The sequence below is a fragment of the Gadus chalcogrammus genome, chromosome 8 (assembly GCF_026213295.1).
Source record: "Gadus chalcogrammus isolate NIFS_2021 chromosome 8, NIFS_Gcha_1.0, whole genome shotgun sequence".
NCBI lineage: Eukaryota > Metazoa > Chordata > Actinopteri > Gadiformes > Gadidae > Gadus > Gadus chalcogrammus.
The window spans coordinates 6,630,074-6,657,578 of NC_079419.1; the positions used below are offsets into that span (position 1 = coordinate 6,630,074).

The 27,505-nt window shown below is 48.2% G+C and overlaps 2 protein-coding genes across 2 annotated transcripts in view; both read right to left on the reverse strand.

The window, feature by feature from the left end:
• Nucleotides 1-53: 53 nt before the first annotated feature.
• LOC130387034 (tubulin beta-2A chain-like) lies at nucleotides 54-4,473 on the reverse strand. The gene is made up of 4 exons (XM_056595961.1): nucleotides 4,317-4,473; nucleotides 3,741-3,849; nucleotides 2,145-2,255; nucleotides 54-1,608 (listed from the first exon to the last, which is right to left on the reverse strand). The coding sequence occupies exons 1-4, from the start codon at nucleotides 4,371-4,373 to the stop codon at nucleotides 524-526; spliced, it is 1,362 nt and encodes a 453-aa protein (XP_056451936.1). The 5' UTR covers nucleotides 4,374-4,473; the 3' UTR covers nucleotides 54-523.
• Nucleotides 4,474-5,594: 1,121 nt separating this feature from the next.
• Nucleotides 5,595-27,505, reverse strand: part of LOC130387219 (solute carrier family 22 member 23-like) — a 34,173-nt gene continuing 12,262 nt past the window's right edge. Inside the window, exons 4-12 of the mRNA XM_056596234.1 lie at nucleotides 19,448-19,616; nucleotides 18,300-18,427; nucleotides 16,650-16,752; nucleotides 14,540-14,775; nucleotides 13,585-13,617; nucleotides 12,056-12,179; nucleotides 10,195-11,141; nucleotides 9,537-9,724; nucleotides 5,595-5,600 (exon numbers count right to left, since the gene is read on the reverse strand). Coding sequence (XP_056452209.1) covers nucleotides 5,595-5,600; nucleotides 9,537-9,724; nucleotides 10,195-11,141; nucleotides 12,056-12,179; nucleotides 13,585-13,617; nucleotides 14,540-14,775; nucleotides 16,650-16,752; nucleotides 18,300-18,427; nucleotides 19,448-19,616 — 1,934 coding nt within the window. The remainder of the gene's footprint in view (nucleotides 5,601-9,536; nucleotides 9,725-10,194; nucleotides 11,142-12,055; nucleotides 12,180-13,584; nucleotides 13,618-14,539; nucleotides 14,776-16,649; nucleotides 16,753-18,299; nucleotides 18,428-19,447; nucleotides 19,617-27,505) is intronic.

Sequence of the window (27,505 nt, forward strand, 5' to 3'; positions counted from 1 at the left end):
AGTGAATATAAGTAGTATCAATAAACCCTAAGTTAATGGTTAAAAGGAAACACAACACATTGATAGGACAGAATATTTTATTTTTGCTATGGTTTTTACTTGTATCACTGAATGCATTCTGAGGTAAATGTTACAAAACTGTATTTAGGGCAAGTTTCTCTTAATTGGCACTGGATAAGCATGACTTGGAAAACCAATGACTATAATGCTCACATAATTGTTATGCTCCAACAGCACCAAATGGTTGACCACGGACCAGGTTGACAGACAGCATTGAAAAGTCTACACAAGCAATCTGAACCTGCGACGTTCAGAACCCAGCATAACACGGCTCTCCCTCTGTCTCTCACCCCCCGTCCATCACCATCTCCTCTGCAACTTCCGACAACAATGATGATCTTTTTTTAAAGTGACTGGTTCACAGAGCTAGCACAAGGATTGTTAAGGGGAGTGTGGTTGGGAATGGTGGTTGGTTTGGGGTTAGGTTTGGGGGGGGGGGTCTTCTTCAGAAGGTCTCCCTCGATCAGTGGCGAACGTCCTGCTGCTCTTCCTCCTCATCCTCCAGCTCGTCCTCTTCGTACTCGCCCATCTCGTCGGCCGTGGCGTCCTGGTACTGCTGGTACTCGGACACCAGGTCGTTCATGTTGCTCTCCGCCTCGGTGAACTCCATCTCGTCCATGCCCTCGCCCGTGTACCAGTGGAGGAAGGCCTTGCGGCGGAACATGGCGGTGAACTGCTCGGAGATCCTGCGGAACAGCTCCTGGATGGCCGTGCTGTTTCCGATGAAGGTGGCCGACATCTTGAGTCCCCGGGGCGGGATGTCGCACACGGCCGTCTTCACGTTGTTGGGGATCCACTCCACGAAGTAGCTGCTGTTCTTGTTCTGCACGCTCAGCATCTGCTCGTCCACCTCCTTCATGGACATGCGACCGCGGAAGATGGCCGCCACCGTCAGGTATCGCCCGTGGCGGGGGTCGCACGCCGCCATCATGTTCTTGGCGTCGAACATCTGCTGCGTGAGCTCGGGCACGGAGAGGGCGCGGTACTGCTGGCTGCCTCGGCTGGTGAGGGGGGCGAAGCCAGGCATGAAGAAGTGCAGGCGGGGGAAAGGCACCATGTTGACGGCCAGCTTGCGGAGGTCGGCGTTGAGCTGCCCGGGGAAGCGCAGGCAGGTGGTGACGCCGCTCATGGTGGCCGACACCAGGTGGTTGAGGTCGCCGTAGGTGGGCGTGGTCAGCTTGAGCGTGCGGAAGCAGATGTCGTAGAGGGCCTCGTTGTCGATGCTGAAGGTCTCGTCGGTGTTCTCCACCAGCTGGTGCACGGAGAGCGTGGCGTTGTAGGGCTCCACCACCGTGTCGGACACCTTGGGCGAGGGCATGACGCTGAAGGTCACCATGATGCGGTCGGGGTACTCCTCGCGGATCTTGCTGATGAGTAGGGTGCCCAGGCCGGAGCCCGTTCCCCCGCCCAGGGAGTGTGTGAGCTGGAAGCCCTGCAGGCAGTCGCAGTTCTCAGACTCCTTCCTCACCACGTCCAGGACGGAGTCCACCAGTTCAGCACCCTCCGTGTAGTGGCCCTTGGCCCAGTTGTTTCCCGCTCCACTCTGACCTGTGATACAGGAAATGGGGAGTCAGGAGTTGGATCATTTTTTGGCAAACCACAGGAATGTTTAAAGTTCTTTCATTTGTTGATTAATGCTGGTAACGTTCAGTGTCATAATAAAGTGCTTGTGTCGAAAGCCCCTATTATACGGTAAGACCACTAAATATCCTTGTTTGTTGAAGAGCTGTGTGCACCCACTAACCATATATCCAAAGGGAAGATACATTCTTGCTGTGAAAAAACTAAGTGGGAGTGTGTACATTTGGGGAGTTACTGTGTTGCATACTTGGGAGAGTATATCATTAGCACTAAGCAGCACTGCAGCATTCTATCTTTTTTGGCTGAGTCACCGCAAGAGCTTCCCGAGCCTAACACAGTTCAGCCCCTGCATCCACACACTGGCATATTCGCTGAGAACGCACGCAAGGGGAATCTTCATCACTGTCGAGTAAAAATAGGCTCAGATTTAGAGCCTAGCCTCTTATGTGACAGCCTCCTACACAGACACACAAGGACAAATGCAAAGTGAAGGAATAACTCACCAAAGACAAAGTTGTCGGGTCGAAAGAGCTGTCCAAAGGGACCGGATCGCACTGAGTCCATGGTGCCTGGTTCCAAATCCACCAGGATCGCACGGGGGACAAATTTGCTGCCTTGAGAGTAAAACAGGAGAGAGGTTTAGACGGGGTGGGAAGTGATTGAACGATGGACTGATCGATGATTACGAAATGGTTCTAAGGATGAGCACAATATCAAGTAATAACAGTATATATGTACGTAATAGTTAACCAAAACGAAGAAATCTATTTTCATCATTTGTTTAAGGGTTATATAATGTTTCATATAATGCTAACTGTTCAAGCAAACATGATAACAGAAACGAAGATAGAAATCCTGTGTTTCATGCTTGAATGTCCCAAACATCTATCTGCCTTTAAATCTTCCTGACCGAACTGCGACACACCCAATATTTTGGAAGGATCGCTTGAATGCTTTTTATAGAACCACCACTGCCACATCGTTTGCCACACCCTTTCTCAAGCCCCCGTCCATCCCCCAAACCACTCCCTCTCCCTCTATCTCGCTGTCTCTGTTGCTCTGTCCCTTTCTCTCTGTCTGGCTCGCTCTCTCTGAGCTGTCTCTATCTATCTGTCTGGCTCTCTCTGAGCTGTCTCTATCTCTCTGTCTGTCTGTCTCCCTCTCTGATCTGTCTCGCATGCCCATTGCTGCACTTTCCGTTCTTTGTAAAGGTGGTACTGCTGCTAAAATGCTCACTTTGCAAAAGAGGCATTTAAGCAATGCAACAAGGCAACCTCTTCACAGACGGGGCCCATATTTCTCCTCATCTGTTGGCGCTTTGGTATCATTTGGATATTGGCAAGCTGTCAAGCATCCTACTAAGGGTTTACAGAGGTTACTGTTTGGTTTCTATGCTTGGTTCTGCATACTGATTTAGGCACTGTAACCTATACTGCTGAAAAGGCCACTGAACAAGCTACCAATGACAACACTGGGATTATGGCCATAAACCATCATTGACGTTTCCAAATACGTAATCAGAGTGATATGAACTCTGAGATACTGTGGCGCAGCTTTGCAGAAATAGACTGCTGATTCATGGATACCTAGTAGCTAGTAGCATTATCCACCCGCTGAGAGCAGTAGAAAAGACAGACAGACAGACAGACAGACAGACAGACAGACAGACAGACAGACAGACAGACAGACAGACAGACAGACAGACAGACAGACAGACAGACAGACAGACAGACAGACAGACAGACAGACAGACAGACAGACAGACAGACAGACAGAGAGACAAGCGCATGCTAGGGGAGGCGGGGGGAGGAGGAGGAGGGAATGGCCTCTAGAAGGAAAGAGTGAGAAGCAGAGAACAGTGAGATCCCAGGTGGTGCTGGTGCTGTCCTCATTTCCCCCTGTCCAACCGTGACCTACTTCCCTCACGCAGCTCCACTAGAGAAGGGCATACAGTGTGCCATTTAAATGAGCTCTGCAGTTTTGCCTGCTGCAGGATCATGAGGCAATAAACAACAACGGCCGAGGGGGGGGGGGGGGTTCTGCATGGGAACACGATTATTTGCAACCAGATCTGTTTGAAAAAAGTTGAGAAGGTTTACCTGACGCCTCATTATAGTAGACGTTTATTCGCTCGAGCTGCAGGTCGCTGTCACCTTGGTAGCTACCAGTAGGGTCGATGCCGTGTTCGTCACTTATAACTTCCCAGAACTAAATGTGATATAAAAATATAGCCAAACTTAGAAGCCACAATATCTTATTTATTAACACCTGACGTTAATAGCAGACACGGGATTGCAATGCGCATGTTGCATAGCGATGATGCGTCGGATTAGGTCTAAAGGTACTGGACAAGGCCTGAGAGACGTTGCGCAGTTAGGGGACAAATGCGGTACAGTGGGGGGCACCGCCGCCTTGCAGCAAAACCCTAACCCAATGCACCGCACCCACCAATGTGGATGTTCAAAAACACTTAAGGCAAACTATAATTGTGTTTCTCCAAAAATACAAGCAAATAAATTCACCAGGAACTGTTTTCCGATATCACATATCAGATCGGGTTGTAGCATCATTATCGTACAAATAACGAATAGCAGGTGTTTAATTTTAAACATGCAGAGAGGCTTCTTTTTCCTTGACCAAAGAAAATAACTCTACAAAGTGCGTGCTGCCCTTACCTTCGCCCCGATCTGATTTCCGCACTGGCCTGCCTGGATGTGGACGATTTCCCTCATGGTTGCGTTTTGGTGGTGGTTGTCTTTGCTCGTCTCAGCTTCCTCGATGTCCAGTCTTCGGCGAGGCACTGTGTTTGAACACTCTCCTGCACTTGCTACATCCGATGATGAAGCGATGGAGCCGGCGAGGTGATAAGCGTGCTGCCGGTGACATCACGCCGGCGCAGCATCACAACATCCATTTTCAGCCAATGGGAGGGCAGCGGTTTGATGCAGTGGACCAGAGGATGCTGCATCATCCACGAGTGTGGCCTGACATTACTCTGTTCCAGATTAAGAGAGCTGACTGCTTCTACAATCAGTGAGGTAATATATTTGTATTGGCATAAATAATCGAGCATATTATCGAATGGAATTATATTCAACATATTTGTTTTAGGAGAACAGTGTTGCAGGCAAAACAGTCGTAAGCAGGGAACCATCTTTGCGATTTCATGAACAAAAACTGTTGATTCATAGTGATTCTGATGGGAGGGCCAGGGAAACTAAATACTGAGAGGCTTGATCACTTTGTTTGTGCTGTTTTGTCTGACTTTAACATTATTATACAAGAGAGTACGTTGTCTGTAGATGACTCCCTGTTAATCATTTACATTACTGTCTAACTTTCAAAATTAAAGAGAGTGTTAAAGTCCTAGAGAAATCAAAGCTATGATCTTATGTTAAGCAGTTACATTTCATCTAACAATTTTTATACTCCAACCTAGATTATAAAAAATGACGGCTTCATTTTCTAAATACCGTCTGTTCTAGCCCCATGAGATTTGTCATTTAAGAGGAACTGACACAGAGCTGAGTCAATGGGGGTAGGGTGGGGCTATAATAAACCGCAAAACACGCACCTTGTTAGATTCCTTATCTAGTAACTAGGCAATCATACACTGATTAACCTCTGTACCGTTTTCGGTGGATCTTCACTATCACACAACATTTGATGGGGCATTTCTTTCAATCTTTGAGACAGGGGCATGCAGCTCAAAGTCTTTCATTTTATGCTGACTCATTTTTGGAATCCCATCCAAAACAATAATAATAATAAAAATGTTTTTTACGGTGCTTACTGTGGAATATTTGTGGTAGTATTCTGCATTACTACATTGTGTTGCGTTGCATTTTAATAAATGTAAATCTGTGTGGAGTGCGTGTGCACAGCTGAAAGCTGGTTCAAGCAGCCCCACCCAATCCAACCTGCAGATTTGATCTCTGGCACTGGGTGAGGCCTCACACCTGTGTACAAAGGGGAATCACCGCACGACTAAACATGCATCAACCCACAAACTTGGGAAGCAAGCACTGACATGGCAGCACTTGAACCCCCTGCTCAACCTGTAACAATAACATGTTGCCAACCTGCTGACAATCCGGTGGTGTGTAGAGACTACCTGTGTCTTCTAGGAGAGTCCATCAAAGCCATTTAGGACCTGTGGACGGTTGTGTTGCAGGGTCAACTGCAGCACCGATGCCCACCCACCGTGGGTGGGACACTGCCATGGTGATAGACAGCTGCCTCCCAGCACCACCCCTCTCCCCCTCTCTCTCCCCCAGCAGCAGCCATCACCAGGAGCAGCTATCAGCAGCGATAGCATTCATCAGCAGCTATAGCGGGCCAGGGCCTACCGCACTTCAGCTGTCAGCCAGCACTGCAGCCTAAGGCCCCATGCTCCAGGAGAGAGACAGGAAGAACCTCTTCGGAAAGAGAGCTCCCACATGCCAGCCTTGACAACTCGACAGCTTATTATTAACGTATTACAGCTAACCGTAATCATGGCATTTCATAATGCTGCTCTACCTTATTAAATAGAGGATTTGATTGGTTTCAACTGATGGTATACTCTATAACCCGATGCCCCTCTTCATTTAAATGTGATAAAACCATTAAAACACATACTTTGTAAATAGCTGTATACATTGCTATGTTACTTTATTTGTATACTTTCGTTGTTAGCTTTGTACTTTTCCATCTACTCTAACAAGTGTAAGTGTAGTCTGATTCTGAAGACGAAGGGTCTTGACACACGGAAATCCATGGTTGATCAATAAATAGTGGTTTATTTGAACAACATATGGCTTATTTACAAGTGCATTATTAATGTTAAAACAAATAAAACATTCAAATTAAATAAATCAGAAAGTGTATTGGTACAATCCATGTATTTTTTTTAGTTTTTTCTACATTCATTATAATCTCCATACAATAGAGATTTTGAGCCAGAAGCAAGATCTTAGAAGCAAAAAGAATGTCTTCATTGGGGGTTTATGCAGTTGAGATTCTTGCTTTCCATGTTGAAGACATTTACGATCAATCTTTTCTTGTTAACAGTCAAAAAAGGTAATTTGTACTTAAACATACAGTAGAGTGACACGTCGTTTAGTGGGTTTAGCAACGTTTCCATCGTCTTTTCTTACGTTCTTGTTGGGTTCTTACAAAATAAGTACACAAGTTGGCAACCCTAATCCATCAATGGATTATCAGGTTTCAATGATTGTATTATTGGCTGGGCTTCTGCATTGCAAAGATGACTTCTAAAACGTGCCTTTTGTTCCTTCAGTGGTTTATTTTTCATTGTGGCTGTGAAAAAAAACTATTTTCTAATTAAAAAGGAAATCCAGTGCTAAGGTTTCAATGGACGTAAAGAAAAATATCTACGCAGAATGTGATTCTTCCAAACCCCCCCCCCCCCCCCCCCCCCCCCCCATTTCTTCAACAGCTTTTAAGGCAAGCCAAAGTATAGATAACATTTTTGTGCTTTAATGCATGGCAATGGCATTCAATTCTACATGGATCTCTCAAAAGTGTTATGATCGTATTTTCCAATCTAAATCAGGGTGACAAACACCATATAGTCCAGCTGTATGTGTGGATGTCTATCATAGGACAAAACAACGACAATAGGTACCAGGTAGGCTGAGTCAGTTCATATCATAGTAAGGTATATATACGAGCACCCCCCCCCCCCCTCCCCCCCGACACACACATACTACACACACACACACACACACCACCTGACACATCAGTGTGAAGAGTTTCTCCTTGGTTACTTACAGACACACGTCAGCCAAGAAGTTAGAAGCAGGAACGTAAACTGAGCAGTTTTCTCTTCCAACGTGGGACATAGATGCTCAGAGATTACTTGTTCCCCCCTCATCCCTCCACCCCCAAAAAGATAAATGACTTGCAATACAATGTTACTGTAAAAGACTGGGTTTATCACATTGGAAATGACAAGACATCGTTCATTTGGCTCTAGAATCGTACAGTACAAATAGTGTTTACTATGATGAGGAACGCTGTAAACGGTGGTCTATCTACAATCATATCTAGTTGGCTAGGTGAGAGTTACAATCGCCTCAATGCATCCGACGTGGATAAGAATCAAGTGTAATGCTGTCCACATGTTGTGTTCTGAAATGAACGCGGCAATATACATGGCGGAACTATCCAATCAATTCAGTGTACTTGAGTCTTTTGATGCAAAAATGTTAATAGTATTATGTTTTCATGGCGAAATGAACCAATGGACTAGGCTTTTGTTCCAAACTGTGAGGATCACAAACAGACCAATGGTGTTGCAGTTTACGGAAGTGAAAAAACTAAAATGAAATTGTGACTGGGGGGGGGGGGGGGGACGATGACTTTTAATGAAGCAATTTGTTGCAATGGCATTAACTGTATTTTCACTAATGGTCCATTGAACATTGTTTGGTTATTTTCATCATATTTAAGGTTCTTGTTTTTACGTTGATTTTGTTGACTTTTACTTTTTTCAATCATGCTTTGTCCCCATGTGCAAAGCATAAGGTGCCACTAAACATCCACACAAACATAGTCTGAATGCCTCATAGCTTTGTACAATAATGGCACACACCACGGGAGATTATGCTCCAAAGAATTGAATCAAGCACAACACCTAAGTATGCATTTGCTCACAACAATATATTTTTTTGAATAAAAAAAAATAAAAAGTAAGATTTGCCTTCCAGAGGATTTATTGACTGGGAGCGATTGCAAAAAAAAACAAACTAAAAGCCCTCCAAGCTCATCCTTTCAAACCGTTATTCTCATTTTACGTTACCTAGGAAGTCTTCATTGTGTCAAAATACAAAGTTCTGTCTGTTGTGGGCCTTTTTTGGCCTTTCTCGTTGCCCAACAGTGTCCTCCACAACAACAGAGTACAATTACATTCAGGATTTTGTAATTCATAATAACATCTTCTTATACTTATTGATTGGCACAGTCCATTTTTTATATTTTTTTGGTCAGATTAGCGTTTGGTGTTTTGTTTTTTTGTTGTCAAATGTCCAATTCGGAGCATTTGTTTAGTTTTATCAGGACAAAAATATCGTAACATTTACATTAACATTTCATTTTTTTTCCTTTTATCCCTCAATGTAGCCCCGACAATTTTACACAAATATGCTGAGTGGACACGTCATTAGAACAAAAGTACCAGTGATTTTCTTCATATTTTTTTGTGTTGTGGTGGGGGAGAAGTGGTTAATCGCAATCCCACCAGATACCCCTACTCAGCAGTATCCAGTTATTCTCTCCTCCAAGTCTTTAAAACGACAGACAGTGATTCTCATTGATTTTCATGTAGTTCATGGGCTGGTGATATCAGCATTGCAAAACGTTTACCGTCACGATCACTGCACAGCCTCTCAGCAACTGCAACCCCACTTGCATCGTCTCCGTTCACTGGCTGAATGCCGTGAGGGTGAAGAGTAACAAAAGTGCACCACCTGTTTCCCGACTCCGTCACTGGGCTTCTCCAGAAGTCTTCGTTGGGCGGCCTGTAGCCCGCAGCAGTGCGGTGAACTCCCTACCTCGCCTCGCGCCCCCACTGAGTCGCCCTCTGACTGTTTCCACCCAACCCCCCCTTCTTCCTGTCCAGACATTCTCTTCCAACCGAAAACAGGAAGTGAACATTCTTCCTGTTTTGGAACACTGCCTCATGGGAAACCTCACGACGACAGTTCCCCGTTCAAGGTGTTGTTCTCTGTGCTGCCAGAGTCCCTAAGGGGGAGGGCCCCCAAGTCAATAGGGGAGGAGACAGTGCATTCAATTTGAGAGACAGGCTCCTCCTCCTTCTCCTCCTCCTCCTCCACCTCCTTCTCCTTCTTCATCTCCTCCGCTGTGGAAGGCTGTTCTGCCGTCTCAGCTACAGCCGGGTCCACGCTGTGAGGGTCTGGCAGGAGGCCCGGCGAGGGCCCCGCGGGCCCCTGGCACGTGACAGTCGCGACATCGGCCGGCGCCGGAGGCGACGCGTGGACGATGTCCGTGATGGGGAGGACCACCGATGGCGACGGAACGGGGGCGAAGGGGTCGGAGGGAGGGGGGGCGGGGGCGTCCGCTGGCGGGGCGGGGTGGGCCTCGATGGGTGGAGAGGGAGGTGGGGAGGGGGGAGGAGGGGAGGGAGGAGGGGAGAGGGGAGGAGCTCCGTCATGAATGGCCTCCATGTAAGAAGGAGGAGGAGAAGGAGGAGGAGGAGGAGAAGGAGGAGTGGAGTCCAACGGCGGGGGTTGGACAGAGTCTATTGGAGGCGGCGGTGTGGGGGAGTCTCTCGTTGGGAGGGGGGAGGAGGAGGTGGGAGGAGGAGGGAGGGAGATTGGTGCGGGTGGGAGTTCGGGCTCCTCCGCCGGTAGGCAATCTACCTCGACGAGGGGGTCGGTGGGGCCCTCCGCGGGTTGTGGATCCGCGGCACCGGGCACCAGGGCCTCACGGTGGGGGGGCGGGGAGGGAGTAGGAGTAGGGGAAGGGGCAGGAGGAGGAGAGGCAGCAGGAGCTGGGGGAGAGGCAGAGCGAGGAGAACGGCGGTCGTGCATCGGCGGAGCGGGGCCGGCGGCAGCGGCTTCGGGGCCAGCCTCTGGTAGCAGCGGGGGCCTGGGGTGTAGGGGGGCTTGGGGCCCTCTGACCAGAGTGACAGGGGGCCCCAACGGGGAGCCGAGCCGGGGCTGGGCAGCAGCAGGGGGGGGGGGGGGGGGCTGCAGTCCCCCGGGAGGGGCGACGGGGGGCCGCGGGCGTCCACCGGCGACGGGGGGCCGGGCTTCAGGACGGGGACGGGGGGCGACCCGGCCCGGGGGGGGCCGTGCGAGGGGTCCACCTTGCCGTTCAGCTGGGTGATGACCGTGATGTCCGACGGCTTGACGGCGTCCCCGGGGTCTCCGGCGCCGGACAGCAGGGGGTCGGTGACGCAGGGCTTCTTTCGCAGCGGCGTGGAGGACAGCCGCTGCTCCTGGCCGGCGCGCGCGACGCTCCCTTTGTCCAGCGAGGAGGAGGCCAGCGGCGTCATGGGCAGGGAGCAGTAGGAGTGGCCGTTGGGGTCCCTGCCGTCCGCCTTGCCGGGGTGCACCTCCATGGCGACCAGGTTGCTGACGGACGGCGCCGCCGCCAGGTCCACGGCCGACGAGGCGGTGGAGTCCAGGGTGGAGACCACGGTGGCGGGCGCCTTGTGCGGCGGGGGCGTGTCGTGCACCCGGATGTAGTCCCTGCTGCCCTGGGACGCGCCCAGCAGGTGGTGCTGTTCCCCGGGCTTCCTGGGCGGCGGCAGCAGGGGCTGGCGCGTGTAGCAGTCGCCGTCGGCCAGCGTCTCGGGGAGGGGCTGGAAGCGCGTCTCGGGCAGCAGCAGGATGCAGATGATGCAGATGAGGGTGCAGCAGGCGAAGATAATGTGGTGGAGGAAGTAGCCCTTCTGGTTGTGGAGCTCCATGATCGGCGCGGTGAGCATGCCGAAGCCTGCGCTGGCCAGGACCAGGCCCACACCTCCGCCCCTAGGAGTAGGGAAATACAAGGTGGTTACAAGGGCCTGACATGCGGGTGGAAGGTTATGCTCTCATGTTTGACATGAAGGGGTTGCTAGGACACGCTGACTATGAAAAGAAGTGGAAGCGATTGAACAAAGGCAGAAACCGGCTCATTGCTCATGGGGAATGCTCTCGATTTGTTTGAACGCTGAAACAAATCACTGCCATTTTGTCCTGCAGCAGTAGAGAGTGCTGCAGCACTATATAATCCTCCTCCTTCCTTTGCAGTGGGAATTAATCCCAACCGCAGTGGCTACTTCTAACCAGCAGGGGGCTTCCAAACTTACATAACATGCTGGGTCATAGATCCTCAAGAAGGAGAGGGGGAATTTGTGGAAGACATGCTGATAGAATTACATCAGCCCGTTCGACTTGTCTGAGGCGGTTCGCGTTTAAAAAGTTGTCAGCTTTCCAACAAGCATAACTTTTATCGGTTGCGTAGCAATAGGGGAAAGCAGGGGTGCGTCACGCATACGCAATAATGAAGGAGTCAGTGCACCCATGCATTATGAGCATGCCCGTAACATGAGACAATGAATATACAGTGTATGTACCGTGTATAGCTGTTCATTGCATTATCAGCGAAGAAAGCCAAAAAACAGAAACATCTCAAACAAGATAATAGTCACAAAAAAATTGAACAATCTAGTTACCATATAATCTCTAGAAGGTCAGTGCAACCTTGTATTTAAAAGCACACTGTGTATATTTCCCCATGCATTATCAGTGGACACCATGACGAAACCAAAACGTCTGAACCAAGATTATATTGAACAAAGACACAATTCTGTAAAACAATCCAGCCATTGTTCCCCCCCCAGCCCCCTGCCACTCTCCCCCCCCCCCCAGGATGGTACGTTCCGAGTGTGTGCTGGGATTACCTGATGACGGTGGGGGTGATCTCAGCACAAAAAAAGATGCTCAGGTTGCTGACAGCGTGGGACGAGAACATGCCGATGATGGAAAAGGCAATGGAGAAGTTCCTATTCAGCGATTCGGAGCGCACTGCAAACCAAGCAGGAACCACACACACACACACACACACAGGAATACAAATTGTTTTATTTCCAGTTTCCAACTGTGAACACACTTGAATAATGAATAGCCGTTTGGGAATCGCCTGCATTCGTTATCTCAGGAGGGTTATTTCTGTATTGTGCTCGAGCTATGTTTCAAACCTGCACAAGTAAACCTACACAGGATGCTAGGAGGAACATACTAAAGCACTTTACACTCTCTCTTTGTGTGTGTGTGTGTGTGTGTGTGTGTGTGTGTGTGTGTGTGTGTGTGTGTGTGTGTGTGTGTGTGTGTGTGTGTGTGTGTGTGTGTGTGTGTGTGTGTGTGTGTGTGTGTGTGTGTGTGTGTTTGTGTGTGAAACACTGGCTGTCACAGTGGAGAGGTGGAATGATGAAGCCAGCCAATCAGAGACCAGGGAATGATTAGGGGGCCATGTTGGTACAAGAGTCGGGTTGAGAATTTGGCCAGGACACCGGAGCTAGCACACCTATTCTGTGATGAGAGCCTCGGGTACTTTACTAAGTGGGATCTTTACGGGAGTGGGAGTGAGGACCTCGGTCTAACATCTCACGTATAAAACATCTAATGCAAGACGTTTCAGACTTTACTTCATGAAGATGTATCTTGGGCCACAAGACACATTCGGCTTTACCAAAACAAAACGTTGTGTGGAATCAGCCACTGTGTACCGTGTGTTTATATCTCGTAAATGACGTGTTTGGCTGTAGGATCGGCACAGACAAGAGATTTTGATCAGCTCATTTGAACCGACCCAGCTCTAGTTTAAACATGTCCATCAGGATGAGCCCGGGAGAGGTGCCCGGGTAGGCATAGAGAGGATCACAAGACACTTGTGTCTGTGATCAGCTTTCTAATCGCTAATCCTCAGTGTGGGAAGACAGCAACAAGTCTTCATTTGGCCGCCCAAAGGAGGGATTAGGAAGGAGGGAGAAGAGAGGGGATAGAGTGATATATACAAACAGAAAACGGGCCAGGGAGCAGGGAGGAGAAGGACACCCCCAGCAGGGGTCAGAGAGCACTTCCTGCTTTCCCTCAGGAAACCGCATAACAAACAAAAGAGGGAAGTGTGTGCAAGGGTCGACTGTAATGACACCTGGGACATAATTAGGGATGCGCTTTTGTCTGCGCAGGGATTGGATTCTCCTCATGCAATGTGGGACAGGACTACTCTGTCTAACTATGCAAGAACAAAAGAACGCAATGGGAAATTAGCGTCATTTATAATAAGTAATTAGTCACCGTCTGTCTGTGGGTAATGAATCTCCCTGTGCATGTGTGTGATGTCTTAAAAAGTATGCTCTCTCTAAACGTAGCACTATGGCGTCAAATGCAGAATAGAGATGCATAAATAATAATACAAAGATGACCATACCTATATTTAGTTGAACGCTGTATTTTCCCAGCACTAGAAGAAAAAAGGAGAAAATAATACATTAATCTCACAGTGCATTACCGGTAATTAATATATTCAATCAAATTTACTACAAGAACCACAATGCATGTCCGTGAACACTAACTAGGTCAATAACTGACAAGGGGGTGACATGGAAAAACCAACACGACATTATATTAAAACACACATACACGCGTTGAACAATCCTGTCAACATGCAGTGTTAATACTCGATCTACCTCAAAGGAAACACATGGGCCATAACCTTTGTGTGTTGACCCAAGTTAGGGATTAAAACCTGACTCGGGCGGAACTGGAACAATGTTTTTAGTGTATTTCCTCACGGATATCCCTGTGATGGCAAATTATGACTGAATGTATTTCCGCAATATAAAATGAACATAGATATGGATTTTATGCTTTTTGTTCCAATCGCCTTTTCCTCCCCAGATCAAAACCTTTTAAAAAGGGAATAATATCTGGGTGGATTAAGTCATCGACGGATGGATTTTCACTCGTCGGTACTTAGTATTATTTTGAACTGTATAGTTTGAACAAAATGCACACATGCATGTTTTCCAAATTGTAGGTTAAACTCGTAATACAATATCACAACGAAATGTGTGGGTGCACTTTCTGTCCCTTAAGTTGTATGCTGTTAAATGTCATAACTTTGCAAAGATTGTTTGCTTTCTTAGCAAACAATCGTGTCTCCTGTTCTGCATGTCTTATCAATCATGCAACGGTGTCTTTGACCACAAAGAAGCTACATCTTTCATTTAGAATATCAATATTAATATTATAATTTGTGTGTGTGGGGGGTTGTTAGTGGGCAGATGTGTCGTGGTGTGTGGGTCGGTGCCTTCCAACGCTGCATATCAATCCTTCATAAAAAAAAAAAGCCCCAAAACGAGAGCGCAAAGCGCGGCACTGACGATTCAGCAGGCCCAGCTGCAGCAGCGACGCCAGCGCCGTGATGATCATGAACATGAGCAGGCCGCCGCGCCGGCCCATCAGCCCCACGGCCGGACACAGCGCCATGCAGGACGCCACCGCGATGCCCGCCATGGTGTAGTAGTCGGCGTAGAAGTTGTGGAACATGGTGGTCTCGTGCGCCTCGTGGTCCATCATGCTGCGGGCGAAGCAGTGGTGGATGCCGTAGCCCGTCAGCCTGCGGGTGGAGGTGGGAGCGGGTGGGCGGCAGAGAGAGAGAGAGAGAGAGGGAGTGAGAGAAAGAGAGGAGTCACGGATGAGGGATAGGAGAGAGATCTGTGGTGCTACCCACCGACGTGGGCAGAGCGTGTGGGCGATGGGCCCGGTGACGACCCAGGGGGGCGATCCCCGACCCCGTTTGCAGAGGCTTCGTGTCGGTTGTTCAACCCACTGCGCGCTGTCTCACTTCGTTCTGCCGTCCATTACGTGGCATAACACCCTGTGCAATTTATCTCTCCATCTCTCCCGCCATGTATCCATATGTAAACAAATAAATATGATGTATAGGTCATCGTTTCCTTTCACCACCTTCCCAGTCTTAGAGCACATTAATTTACCCCCCCCCCCACACACACACACACACCCTTCAATTACCACCACCATGCACAGCACAAGCGGCCAGAAAACTAATTAAAATGCACTTCAGTCACATATATCCCATTTCATTTGCCCGCAAACCAGAAGCACGTCCAGATTTAGAAACAAAGTCAATAATAAATCTATAGGAGTAGGAATGAATCGACGTCAGCAACATGTGCAGGGAGGTCAGGTCATTAAGGTTGGGCACCAATAGACAGACTGTGTGTGTGTGTGTGCATAGTACTGTATTATAATGATCCCTGTATCTACACTAGGTGTGTGTGTGTGTGTGTGTGTGTGTGTGTGTGTGTGTGTGTGTGTGTGTGTGTGTGTGTGTGTGTGTGTGTGTGTGTGTGTGTGTGTGTGTGTGTGTCTGCATTATAAGGATCCCTGTATCTCCACTGAACAGGACGAAGTTCATTAGAGAGGCAGTGGGAGCAGAGTGCATTATGGGCGGGGCGGGGTGGGGAGAGACATGAAGACAGAGAGAGTAACAGTGACGCAGGGAGGCGGAAGAGATGACACTAAAGGGGGACAGATAGGCAGAGATAAACACGATCACAGGAGGAATATCTCAGCGAAGAAGGATGGAAAGATAAAACGCGCGGCGGAGTGGGCGGATGAAGGAAAAGAGTTACCTCCTCTCTCCCACCCTGCCTCCCTCCCCCCCCTTCCTCCCTCCCTCCCTCTCCCTCTCTCCTAACCACAGACAGGCGTACAGTCACATAGATACAGCCATGGAAAAAATGAACAACACACACACAGCCCTCGTGGTTATCTACGGTTTCATAAGCTCATGTAAAATTCATAGGGAGTTTAGAGAGCTAGGGACACCATGCAATGAGGCCCACACCGTCCAAACTATGGCCGCGGTTTATCGAAAGAGAGGAGGAGATAAGGACAGGAGAGTGTAGGAGATGACAGGAGAGAGGAGAGGAGAGGCAAGGGCGAGGAGAGGAGAGGAGAGGAGATGACAGGAGAGAGGAGAGAAGGACGGAAGACAAAAGGAGATGGCAGGAGAGAGCAGAGGAGAGATGAGGAGAGGCAAGGACGAGGGGAGGAGAGAGGGGGATGAGAGAAGTGAGGAGAAGAGAGGGGGGGGGGGGGGGGGGGGGGGGGCTCAAAGGAGAGCGGGAGAGAGGGAAGTAGAGAGGTGAGGAGAAGGACAGAAGAGAACCGAAGCATATAGAAGCATCATCAATGGGAAACGGAAAATATATAGACAGAAAGCCCGCTGGATAGGAGCACTGGCGGGCACCATCGATCAATGGAGGATCGACCTCTCCTCTCTATAGTAGCGTCTGGACTCTGCAGAAAGGTGTGTCTAACTGCCATCACTTTAACCATCGCGCACGCGCACGCGCACACACACACACACACACACACACTTTTCCACCATGTCCTCACAAATCAAATACAGCCAAAACACATACGGTCACAGATAAGTATGACTTTCGATTGCAACACACTTACGAATTCACGCAGAGCACCACGATGTTCTTCCACAGGTTCCTGGTGCCCACCATCTTCACGATGCAGGTCTTCTTGGGCTTCTTCTGCAGGGCTCCCTGTAGTTCTGCCATGAGAAGGGCACGGGGAAACAGAAGGGTAGGGGTCGGCGACAGTATTGGAGAAGGAACACAGCCATATTGAATGTTCAAATCCCCTGACGACAGAGCAGGTGCAGAAGAGACACGTTGTCAATTTTTTGATGAATCATCGTGTAAGCACTTTTGATCCTGTGTTCTTTTTGGGTTGTCCGTCTGTCATGTGAAACAGGTGGGGGGGGCGGGGGGTTGGGAGGGGGGGGCGGGGGGTTGGGAGGGGCTTCGATGTTTAGAAATGACAGAAGATCATTTCGAGGACAACGAGTCGTTCGGTGGCGAGGGCTCATCACTGCAGGGTGATGTATAAAAAGCCAGCAGCCCTCGCGTCATGTTGGATGTCGAGACGGGGGGGGTTGGATGTGGGGAGGAACGGGAGGTCTGTTGCCACGACAACCGGCCTCCTCGTTGTGCGTTGCGTGGCCGCCCGTTCGCGCGGCGGCCACGCCAGCGCAAGGCACTCCGCACCTCGCACTCGGAGCCCAGAGATGTCTGGCTTTAGACGCGTCCTCGAAAGGGGACTCCTTAACAGCCTCCGGAATTATTTCTCGGTTGTTCTCTGAAATCATCCCAATCCCGCTTAACTACACTTTAAAGCAGCCAACAGCTGTCTCGGGACAGTGTCTCAAGACTACAGCCATTTATTTTCAGGCTATCTTTCATGTCATCTTCCTCATTCACTGATTAAAATGAGCATGCAGCTCAATAAGGCTTTGGGACTGCAGGCTGTATAAGCAGGGAGAGTCCAATTAATAGCCAGAGCGGGCGGTACCGGCCCTAAATGCCAACTCAGCAAAGAAAGAAGACTGTGTGCTTAAGAATAGAGGGTTTTAGTTCATTTTAAATGGCTCTCCCCACTTTGATTGACTTATTTGGTACTTGGCCCGAAGAAGAATATCGAAAACACTTCCTATTAATAACTGGGCGATGGCTTTGTCCGAGAGGTGGGAAGTGTAGTACAGTACAGTGTGGGAGGTAACACAGCATGAACTATAATTACATAATGCACTACATAAAATGTTCTACGTTGAACCTTTCTACAAAATGGCCGACGCGTGTCCATATGGAGTCTGTGCCATCTCCTGGTAATAATGAAATTATCGAAGCCCCCCCCAGTCCCCCTGAGGGCTGTAGGGTGTGTTTACCTCACTCCACCACCTCAGGAGTGGCCTGTAACTATGATTATCAACAAGGGAATGGATGTTCCCAAGTTAATCTGCCTTATTTTAAAAGTAGACTCCCTCCTCTCTCTACCTCACTCTCTCTCTCTCTCTCTCTCTCTCTCTCTCTCTCTGACACACACCCACACAAACACAGTTAAGGAACGCAATATCAGGCCCCAACACGGCACACAGACTTTTGGAGCTGAGGTGGAACACCATTTATTGAAGGCAGAGTCCTGTGTTCACCCAATCACGTTTAAAAACACACAGACGACAAGAGTATACAAAATATTCCAACGTGTAGCACAAAATTCAAATCATCAAATAATCTCCTTCCTCGCGTGATTTCGTCCTACCTTGAAGCACCTGCTCCGAGTCCTGCTCCGTGTTCACCTGGTTCTTCTTGATAATATGTCCCATAATCCACTTGGAGCGAGAGTACTGCTGCGTGGCCAGCAGCCACCGCAGAGACTCTGGGAAGATCCTGCCGGGCACACACACACACACACGCACACACAGGCACACACAGACACACACAGACACACACACTTTCATCATCACAGACCAGCCAACATCAAGGCAAAGTCTCCTTTCCCTCCATCCACAGGAGTCCCTGTTATTACTGTTTAGCACCATTCACTTCTACCATTTAGTTAATTAGAAGACCCTTTTAGTCCAGAGTGAGTCACAGGGAATTGAGATGCATGTCATTACTAAGCTGGGACTGATCTTGTTTCTGTAGGATGTCTAAAGCTAGGCTGTTGACATCAAACCCAGAACCTTTCCGATTCGAATCAGGGAACCACCCTAGCTTCCACACTAACCTCTACCCCTTAATCAATTAATTAATCACATAAATATGCCAATACATATTATGTTGTCTTTTCTCTCACCTATTCTCTAAGGCAGGATTATATCAGTGATACTGTGTTTCAGAGCTACGGGTGGGGTCGTTTTTCCCCAGTAGGTCAGGGGCGTATCTATGAACGGATTGGGGAGCCCTTTGTTGTGCAGGTGGGCCGACAGAGGCAGGACAGCTGTGTGACCCCCCCCCCCCCCCCCCCCCCCCCACAAACTAGAATTGAAATGAGCTAGAATTGTTCCGTTCCACTGGCTGCCACAGGGCCCCCCCTCCAACACCACAGACGGTGGTGTGAGAGGGGGACTGCAGACATATTTGTTATTGGGATTAATCATTATCGTGTCACAGAACAGACCTAACCAAGCCGAAGACTTTGCGTCATGAACTTCAAACGATCCCCATTCAGAGGAGGCACATCGCAGGCATGCAAACAGCATGTGACGTCGCTAGTGGGGAGTGGCCAGCAGGGTCAACCTCGACTAGAAGCAAAACACGAAGCCCCCGCCGCCCTTTGAAGCCTTTTCAAGAATTGAATTACAAACGCACTAGAGCTCTTAGCCTTCGGTGCCATAATGGCTGTAATTGAGCCTAGCATCTGTGGCAAAGTGCAGCAGATGTCAGGGGCGGCCCCGCCATCCTTACCATATGTAGGACAGCATTAGCAGGAGGGGGCAGATGATGACCGCCTGGAGGACCTGCCAGTCCCGACAGAGGTACGCCACCCCGGGCATCAGGAGCTGGCCCCCCAGCACCACGAAGCTGGCCACCATGGTCATGGAGAAGCGCCAGTCGGGTAGACATAGCTCCAGTCCTGATAGAGAGAGATAGAGAGACAGAGAGATAGAGAGAGACAGAGAGACAGAGAGATAGAGAGAGACAGAGACAGAGACAGAGAGAGAGAGAGAGAGAGAGAGAGAGACAGAGACAGACACAGAGACAGAGAGAGGGAGATAGAGAGAGACAGAGAGAGGGAGATAGACAGAGACAGAGACAGAGACAGAGACAGAGACAGAGACAGAGACAGAGAGAGAGAGAGAGACAGAGACAGAGACAGAGACAGAGACAGAGATAGAGACAGAAAGAGAGAGAGATAGAGAGACAGAGAGAGACAGAAAGAGAGGGATAGAGAGAGAGAGATAGACAGAGAGAGAGACAGAGGGAACAAGTGAGGGCGAGAAAGAACAAAGGAATGAGGATTTATGCAATTATATGTTTTCGTTTCTATAAAAATATTAGTATGACGATGAAATAACATCTGTAATGTTGAGAAAAGGTTTGTAAGAAACAATTGTGTTTAAGTCTTATTTTAAACACAATTGTTTAAAATAGTGGATAAGTGGATAAGTCTTATTTTACTGTTGTATTGCATTCGACTTTGCCTTGGCGGGACGTACTTCTATAGACTACGTGACATTGCTATAGCAGAACCAATTGAGGTGAATAAAGAGCATGTCTTTGACTTGCTGCAGCAGCAACCTTGAGGTGTCATCTTAGTTTCATGGAAACATCCACCGAGAGACTCTGTGTTAGATTCACTGCAACTTCATTTTTCTGGACTGCTGACCTCCTCACATTTCATCCCACTCTTCAAAGAAATGTATGCTCTGTCCAAAAACAACGCCACACAGGATCAGATCAGGTAGAAGTCTGGAAGTAGGGTCATTTCTCATCAACTTCTGCATGTTTCTATCTAAAGCGGTTGAATGTCATTTGGTAAAAGGTCAGATTAGAGGGAGCGTATAGAAAGTGTCGTGGATAATTAAGCGAGACAAAACATCATGGCTGCTGAGTGCTGACTGTGACAGCTAATCGTGTCCAGAGATACTCTCAAGCTAATGTGCGACTAATGCATGAATGCATGTTCAAATCAAACCAAGTGCGATGACAATATTAGTACTATAGGAGCAATTAAAGCTGCAGAATAACATTGAGTTACACATACAATAGAAAAGTAAAACCCAATGCAAGCAAACCAACCCCACATACTTACCACACACACACACACACACACACACACACACACACACACACACACACACACACACACACACACACACACACACACACACACACACACACACACACACACACACACACACACACACACACACACACACACACACACCAAAACCAAGCAAAAGGCCAACGGGGATAATAATACCAGGAAGCCTACACAGTTGGTATTCTGTGCAGCGAGTCAGTGGACTAACCGCGGCAGTGGACAAGAAAAGGGCTTCCTTGTGCTTCATTCTTTCACCGGCTCAGAATGGCAGCGATTCATGCTAGCCCAGCTCATTAGCATGCAGGCTGCGGCGGCGGGCGGGCAGCAACCAGAGACAGGCCGGACCTTAAGACCCGAGCAGGAGAGCCCCGGAGCAAACGGAGTGGACATCCCAATCGCCGCGGCGCAGCACACATGCGACCGGCCCCCCGTAACACAGCCGTCCTCCACCTGTCTCCGACCCCCACACCACCACCACCACAACAGCCATTTTTTTTCCTTTTTTCTCGCCCGCATGGACTGTCAGCAGATGGGGGGGGGGGGGGGGGGGGGGACATGGGTTTCAAGGTGATAGTCCTGAGTAATACAGTCGCTGCCTCAAGGCCACTTCATTTCAGAGAGAGAAAAAGGACAGGAATTTTAATTAGCAGCCCCCCCACACACACACACACACCACCCCACTTTTACACACCCTGACAACACTCCCCCCCCCCCCCCCCCCCCCCCCCGCCGAACTCTGTGAACGGCCCGGACATGAATAATGGTCTCTGTTCACAGACACTGTCGCAGCTGGAACGACAAAGCCAATGAGTGTAGAGCAGGGCAACGGGCTCACGCTCTGCCGAGTCTGAACCAACTCACCCCAAGACGCTCTCTCAGAGCCCGGGAGGGGTTTGAACCAACTCACCCCAAGACGCTCTCTCAGAGCCCGGGAGGGGTTTGAACCAACTCACCCCAAGACGCTCTCTCAGAGCCCGGGAGGGGTTTGAACCAACTCACCCCAAGACGCTCTCTCTACAAGTCAGAGAGGGGTTTGAACCAACTCACCCCAAGACGCTCTCTCTTCAAGTCAGAGAGGGGTTTGAACCAACTAAACCCAAGAATCATGAGCAAAGGTGGTGTTTGAGCCAAATAACCCCACCACTCTCTCTCTCACTCTCTCCAAGTCAGGGAGGGGTTTGAACCCACTAACTCCAACAATCTCTCTCCCTCCCCAAATCAGGGAGGGGTTTGAACCAACTAACCCCAATGCTCTCTCTCTCACTCTCTCCAAGTCAGGGAGGGGTTTGAACCCACTAACTCCAACAATCTCTCTCCCTCCCCAAATCAGGGAGGGGTTTGAACCAACTAACCCCAATGCTCTCGCTCTCTCTCTCTCCAAGTCAGGGAGGGGTTTGAACCAACTAACCCCAATGCTCTCTCTCTCTCAGTGCAAGGGAGGGGTTTGAACCAACTAATCCCAATACCCTCTCACTCGTAGAACCAGAAAGGGGTTTGAACCAACTAACCCCAAGTCTCGACCTGGGAACAGGTCAATGCACTGCACCCGCACAGTGTGGGCTCTTTAGTCAGGGGAATTGGGTAACAGCTCTCACACACACACACACACACACACACACACACACACACACACACACACACACACACACACACACACACACACACACACACACACACACACACACACACACACACACACACACACACACCCCCCTTTGAAAATACACCTCAACTTTGGTACTGAATTGTGACGGTCCTTAAAATAAAAAGAGCAAAAGACAAACCAGGGCCTCCACATGGAGACAGTAGTTGGAGCCACAAAGCAAGAGGTTCCTGGGTTCCTGTAGAAGGACTGGTGGCCTTGTGAGCGCCTTACCGGGGCTGACCTAAATCCTAAACATCTCCCTGAATCAGCACTATGATTCAGGGCCTTGCTGCTGACACAGTCTGACCCCCCCCCCCTCCCCTCACCCCCAGACAGCTCCGACTCAGCTGATGCTACAACACAAGCAACTGATCATCAGACAGCGTCTACCAAGAAAACCGCCTCTGGAAGGGGAACCCACAGAAGGAGAAACAACAAGTTTCCCAGAAACACAATGTCACAAAAACGCTCCGCACAGCCCAATAAACCACCAGCCAATTCCTAAAAGCGGCCTAATTCACCAAAGAGAGGGGGGGGGTTTGCTGACTTCGTACAAAACGGAAAAAACCAAGTGTGTGATTCACGCCTTCTGGTACACAAGCGGCTGCCAGTACACTGGCCCTGTGTGGAGCGCACGACACTCAGTCAACGAGCCCCATTGTCATCAAAGCGATACAACCGGCTTGATCGCCGGGGGCACGTTGTAAGAGCGTTTCCTCCAAGCCGCCGGCTAATGCCAAGACCTTCGCTGGTCACATGAGCGCCGCATGGTCGCATTACCACCGTGACGTCACCGCCTGAGCCCGGGCACTGGGTCTGTGGGTCACATTCCGGCCGACTAAGTTTTTTACGTTGCGACGGGACATTTAATATATAATTATTGCGAAATACTTGCCGAGAGCACATATGGCCAAAGTACCAGCCCTTGCTTTCAATCAATAACAACTCGGGTGGTGTTCTTTCTGTAGTTGTGGTGTTCTCTATGTAGTTGTGATGTTCTTTCTGTAGTAGTGATGTTCTCTTGAGTGGTGTTCTTTCTGTAGGAATAAGCGTTTGCTGTCAAGACCCGGGGGAAATAGTGTATGAATGTAGTTTGTTTGCCGACGCCATGACATATGACATATGAGGTCATCATTGATCATTCAAGGCCTAATCTCCAGCAATGGCGGTGTGTTGGGGGTGAAGCCCTTTTGATCTACACAGGTTCAAAGGCTAAGCTATTCATACATTTACAGCTGCCACTAGGAAGGTAATGCTGTTAAAGATTAGCAAAACACAAACAACACTAAACAGCTGTATCACATGCACGCCTGACCATTGGAACACAACGACCGATTCATGAATGGTTAGCAACGGGTTTGATTCCAAACCATAGTATCTGAAGTATATTATCAAACCAAACAATGAGCCCATGCCATTGTTCAGCAAAAACGGGGCCTCAATCAAAGCATTCATTCCCCTGCGGTGGCATTCACAAAAGACAAAGCGTGGAAGCCTTCGATGATTGCGCCACTCGTTGGACTTCACCCAGGTATTTGTGGACTCAGATAGCGCGGGGATTATGTCACACAATATTTATCTCTCAGTTAACGCGTTTCCTCCATGTGTGGCAGCCCAGAACGTGCGGATTGGTTAACTTTATTCAAGAAACCAGCTGCATTTCAGGAACCGTAGAGCAAGACTATTCTTAGAGGGAATATATATATATATATATATATATATATATATATATATATATATATATATATATATATATATATATATATATATATATATCCTAATAGGCTATGAGACATGCTGAGTGGACAAGAGCACATACACTGCTACGAAAATATATCGAAAGAAAAGGGGGAACTTTAACCCTGACTGTTCCCATGAGGAAAGACAATCAGAGGCGTGAAGTCCACCTTAGCCTACTTATCTGGAGAGGAAAGGGACAAAGGAAAGATTAGGAGAAGGGTAGAGCAAGGAGACATGGACTCAGTTGATTAAGTATCACAGGGGCACTGTGCTGAGCCTTGCTGCTCCCAACAACAGGGTCAATGTCAACCCACTCCTGTCCTTTTAAGTACCAGGGGGGAGATTGGTTATTCAGCGCATTTAAGGACGTCAAGTAGTTGATGAGAGACCAGTAAATCGCGGGAGGCTCAGTGTTTATCGGCAGAACGAGAACCCTCCACCCCCCCTCCTCCCCGCCTGTCTATCTTGGTTGTCTGCTTCTTGTAAAGTCTGTGTGTGTGGGAGTCATTTTTCCCCTGAGGTGCTTTGGATTGCAGTGCAGTTATCTCTGCAGTGGTGTCAGACTGGTTGCGCCTGCTGTCCCCAGGAAGACATAATAAAGTGGTGGGGGGGGGGGGGGGGGGAAATGAAAACTGTCGAGACCGTGACAATATCCAGAACAATGCTAATCGTGTCAAAGAGGTCGGCTTGAGAGCTTTCCATCAGAGAGAGAAAGCCAAAAAATCAATTCATACACAGACAGCTGGACAGACGAGCCAGCTCGCAAACATAACTCAAGACCGTCAGACAGTATAGGAATCCGTCGCTGACAGGAAGGGAATCCATTCACACATACACCCACACACCCACACACACAAACAACCTCTTGCACTCTGTGAGGGACATCCCCAGGCACTCATCATGGATCATAGAGATTAATGCTGATGATAAGAGGGTACAGCAGAGAGATGGAACCTCGTTAGGAAATGGAAATGGGCCGATCGTAGAGTGGAGCAGATTCGAACTAGCCTAGTTTATCCCAGCTCAAACTAGCCTAGCCTAGCGTAAACTAGCCTAGCCTAGCTTAAACTAAATTAGCTCAATTTAGCCTAGCCTGGTCCAATACTGTAGCCGGACAAATGCGGACTCATTCAGTTTCGAAATCTGTATTCCCATTTAAAGGGAAAAGTGAATGGAATACTATAGAACATTCTCTTGATATTGAAATAAGCCTTTCTGTGAAAGTCTGACAAGTAGGAGGATGGATGGAAGACGACTTGACCCGGTTGTTTTGACAATTAAGTCAATATAGAATAGACTGCAGTCTCCTCTTCTTAACCAATAGTGCTGGGCTAAAAGCTCTCTGTGTACAAAGGGAGTTCCCATTAACCACACAGTCCCAATACAGCTGAACCTGCCTGGGTGTGGGGCCCAATATGAAATATCAGATAACAGTTTCTGGAAGGACGACCGTCCACATCATGGGTTTGGAGCATAAAATGGTAGTCGATAAGCTGCTGAATAAATAAGAGTTAGTCCCTTGTAGTTACTGTAGTAATAACATGAAGGTGTGTCACTATGGAGTGTATATGTCACACTCACCTGATCAATTTTGTCGCCAAAGTCAACCAACCTGTGTGATATTTACGTTTCTTCTTAATGTTCGCCGTAAGAAACAATTATAAGCTCTACCGACTGTACGGAAAGTTTTGATGAATTACGTATTCTAAATAGTATACATTTCATTGATGCATGGGGACTTTTCATTAAATCACAGTTGAGACACTCGAACGCTGGATAACATGCGTACAGCTAATGAAACGCCACCAAAGTGTGTCAAAGGTCATTGCAGTTGTTTTCTGCTATTGTGACGATTTGTTACAGGATTTCAAAAACACACATCTCTCTCTCCCTCTCACCCTCTCTCACCCTCCCTCTCTCACCCTCCCACAGGGCACATGATGCACACACAACAAGTATAGACAAGCCTCTTGTGATCAAGTACTAATGGAACATAACTAAACCGAAAATGATGCATTTCCATCAATCTTGGTTCTTCTAATAAGTGTATATTTGCCTTCTCCTTTTTTTAACTAGGAAAACATTTTCATCTTCCTTCCACAGTAAATATGTCCGCTGAGATGATTTCCACCTTATGGATAGAAGGCATAATTCTGAAATGGTAAATGTTTTTTAAACAGTATTTAATTAACACATTTCAAAAATGAAAATCAATATTTAATTTAGCCCCCAAAACTACTCGGGTGTGAGTGTAGACAGAAAACCTGGAGAGCCAACACATTCACCGTGGCTCAAACGGATATTTACAATGTTCACAAACAAACACCCAGTGGAGCATGCGAGCATGACTCAGCTAAACAGTGTGTTGACTGCGTTTGTCATGTGCGTGTTCATTTATGTGCATGTTCATTTATGTTGTGTAAAGTATGCGTCAGTAATAGTGTGCGTGTGTCAGTCCTAGTGTCTGTGTGTGTCATTCATATTGACTGTCTGTCTGTGTGTGTCATAGTGTGTGTCTGTGTCTGTCCACACACACTTCTTTTACATACAATAAAGAATTGTACTAGCTTACAGCAGCTCGTTGGGTTGGATATGTTATAGGCCTGGCCTTATGTTATAGCCTTGGAGAAAACTATGCTAACACACTGATTGCTAACCCACTAATAGCAGTGTAAATAGCAACAGCATGTCATAAAATGGCCATTGTCGTGCCTTGTTTGCTATTCCGAGTTTATTTACCCTTTGGGCTACTTGTATTTTTGGGAGATGATGCATAGTGTTAAGCATGTTATCCACATAGCAGCAATGACCTACTGTAAATTAATGGGGTAGAGCAACGACCTAGAAATATATATATATATATTTTCTATGAATACGTTTCTCGTCCCACCTGCTAGGCTGAGCTGCAAATCCATCATACATTCGCGGTTTGCCTTCCACCGGCCATATGAGCCACTGCGAGTGGGCGAGATCCCAATCCAAGAGGCTTTAGAGTAGCCTTTACCCGTCGCTGCAGCATCTCTGTCCCTAAACAATGACTCCAATCTAGTGAGAAGATTGTTTAGCCATTGATTTAGCTATTGGCCATTCCCAGTCCTACTATTCAGGTGAATGGAAACTCAAAATGGATTGTAAGCCTTTTGTGTCGCCCAATTCTATTGACAGTTTATCCAATTTGAATTGACAATGTTTGAGAGTCGGAGGGATCTCCTGATGAAACAGGAATATGATATCATCACCGTCCCCTGAGGCTTGTATACAAATGACTAGACTTCAGAGAGCAAAGGGGTAATGACATGGAAAGAATATGGTA

Bases quoted from the DNA above. Each gene is read 5' to 3' on its own strand.
- LOC130387034 (XM_056595961.1), bottom strand. From the start codon at position 4,373: ATGAGGGAAATCGTCCACATCCAGGCAGGCCAGTGCGGAAATCAGATC. The intron at 2,256-3,740 runs GTAAACCTTCTC...TTTACTCTCAAG, and splicing joins CTACTATAATGAGGCGTCAG to GCAGCAAATTTGTCCCCCGT. The intron at 1,609-2,144 runs GTGAGTTATTCC...CCTGTATCACAG, and splicing joins ACCCGACAACTTTGTCTTTG to GTCAGAGTGGAGCGGGAAAC.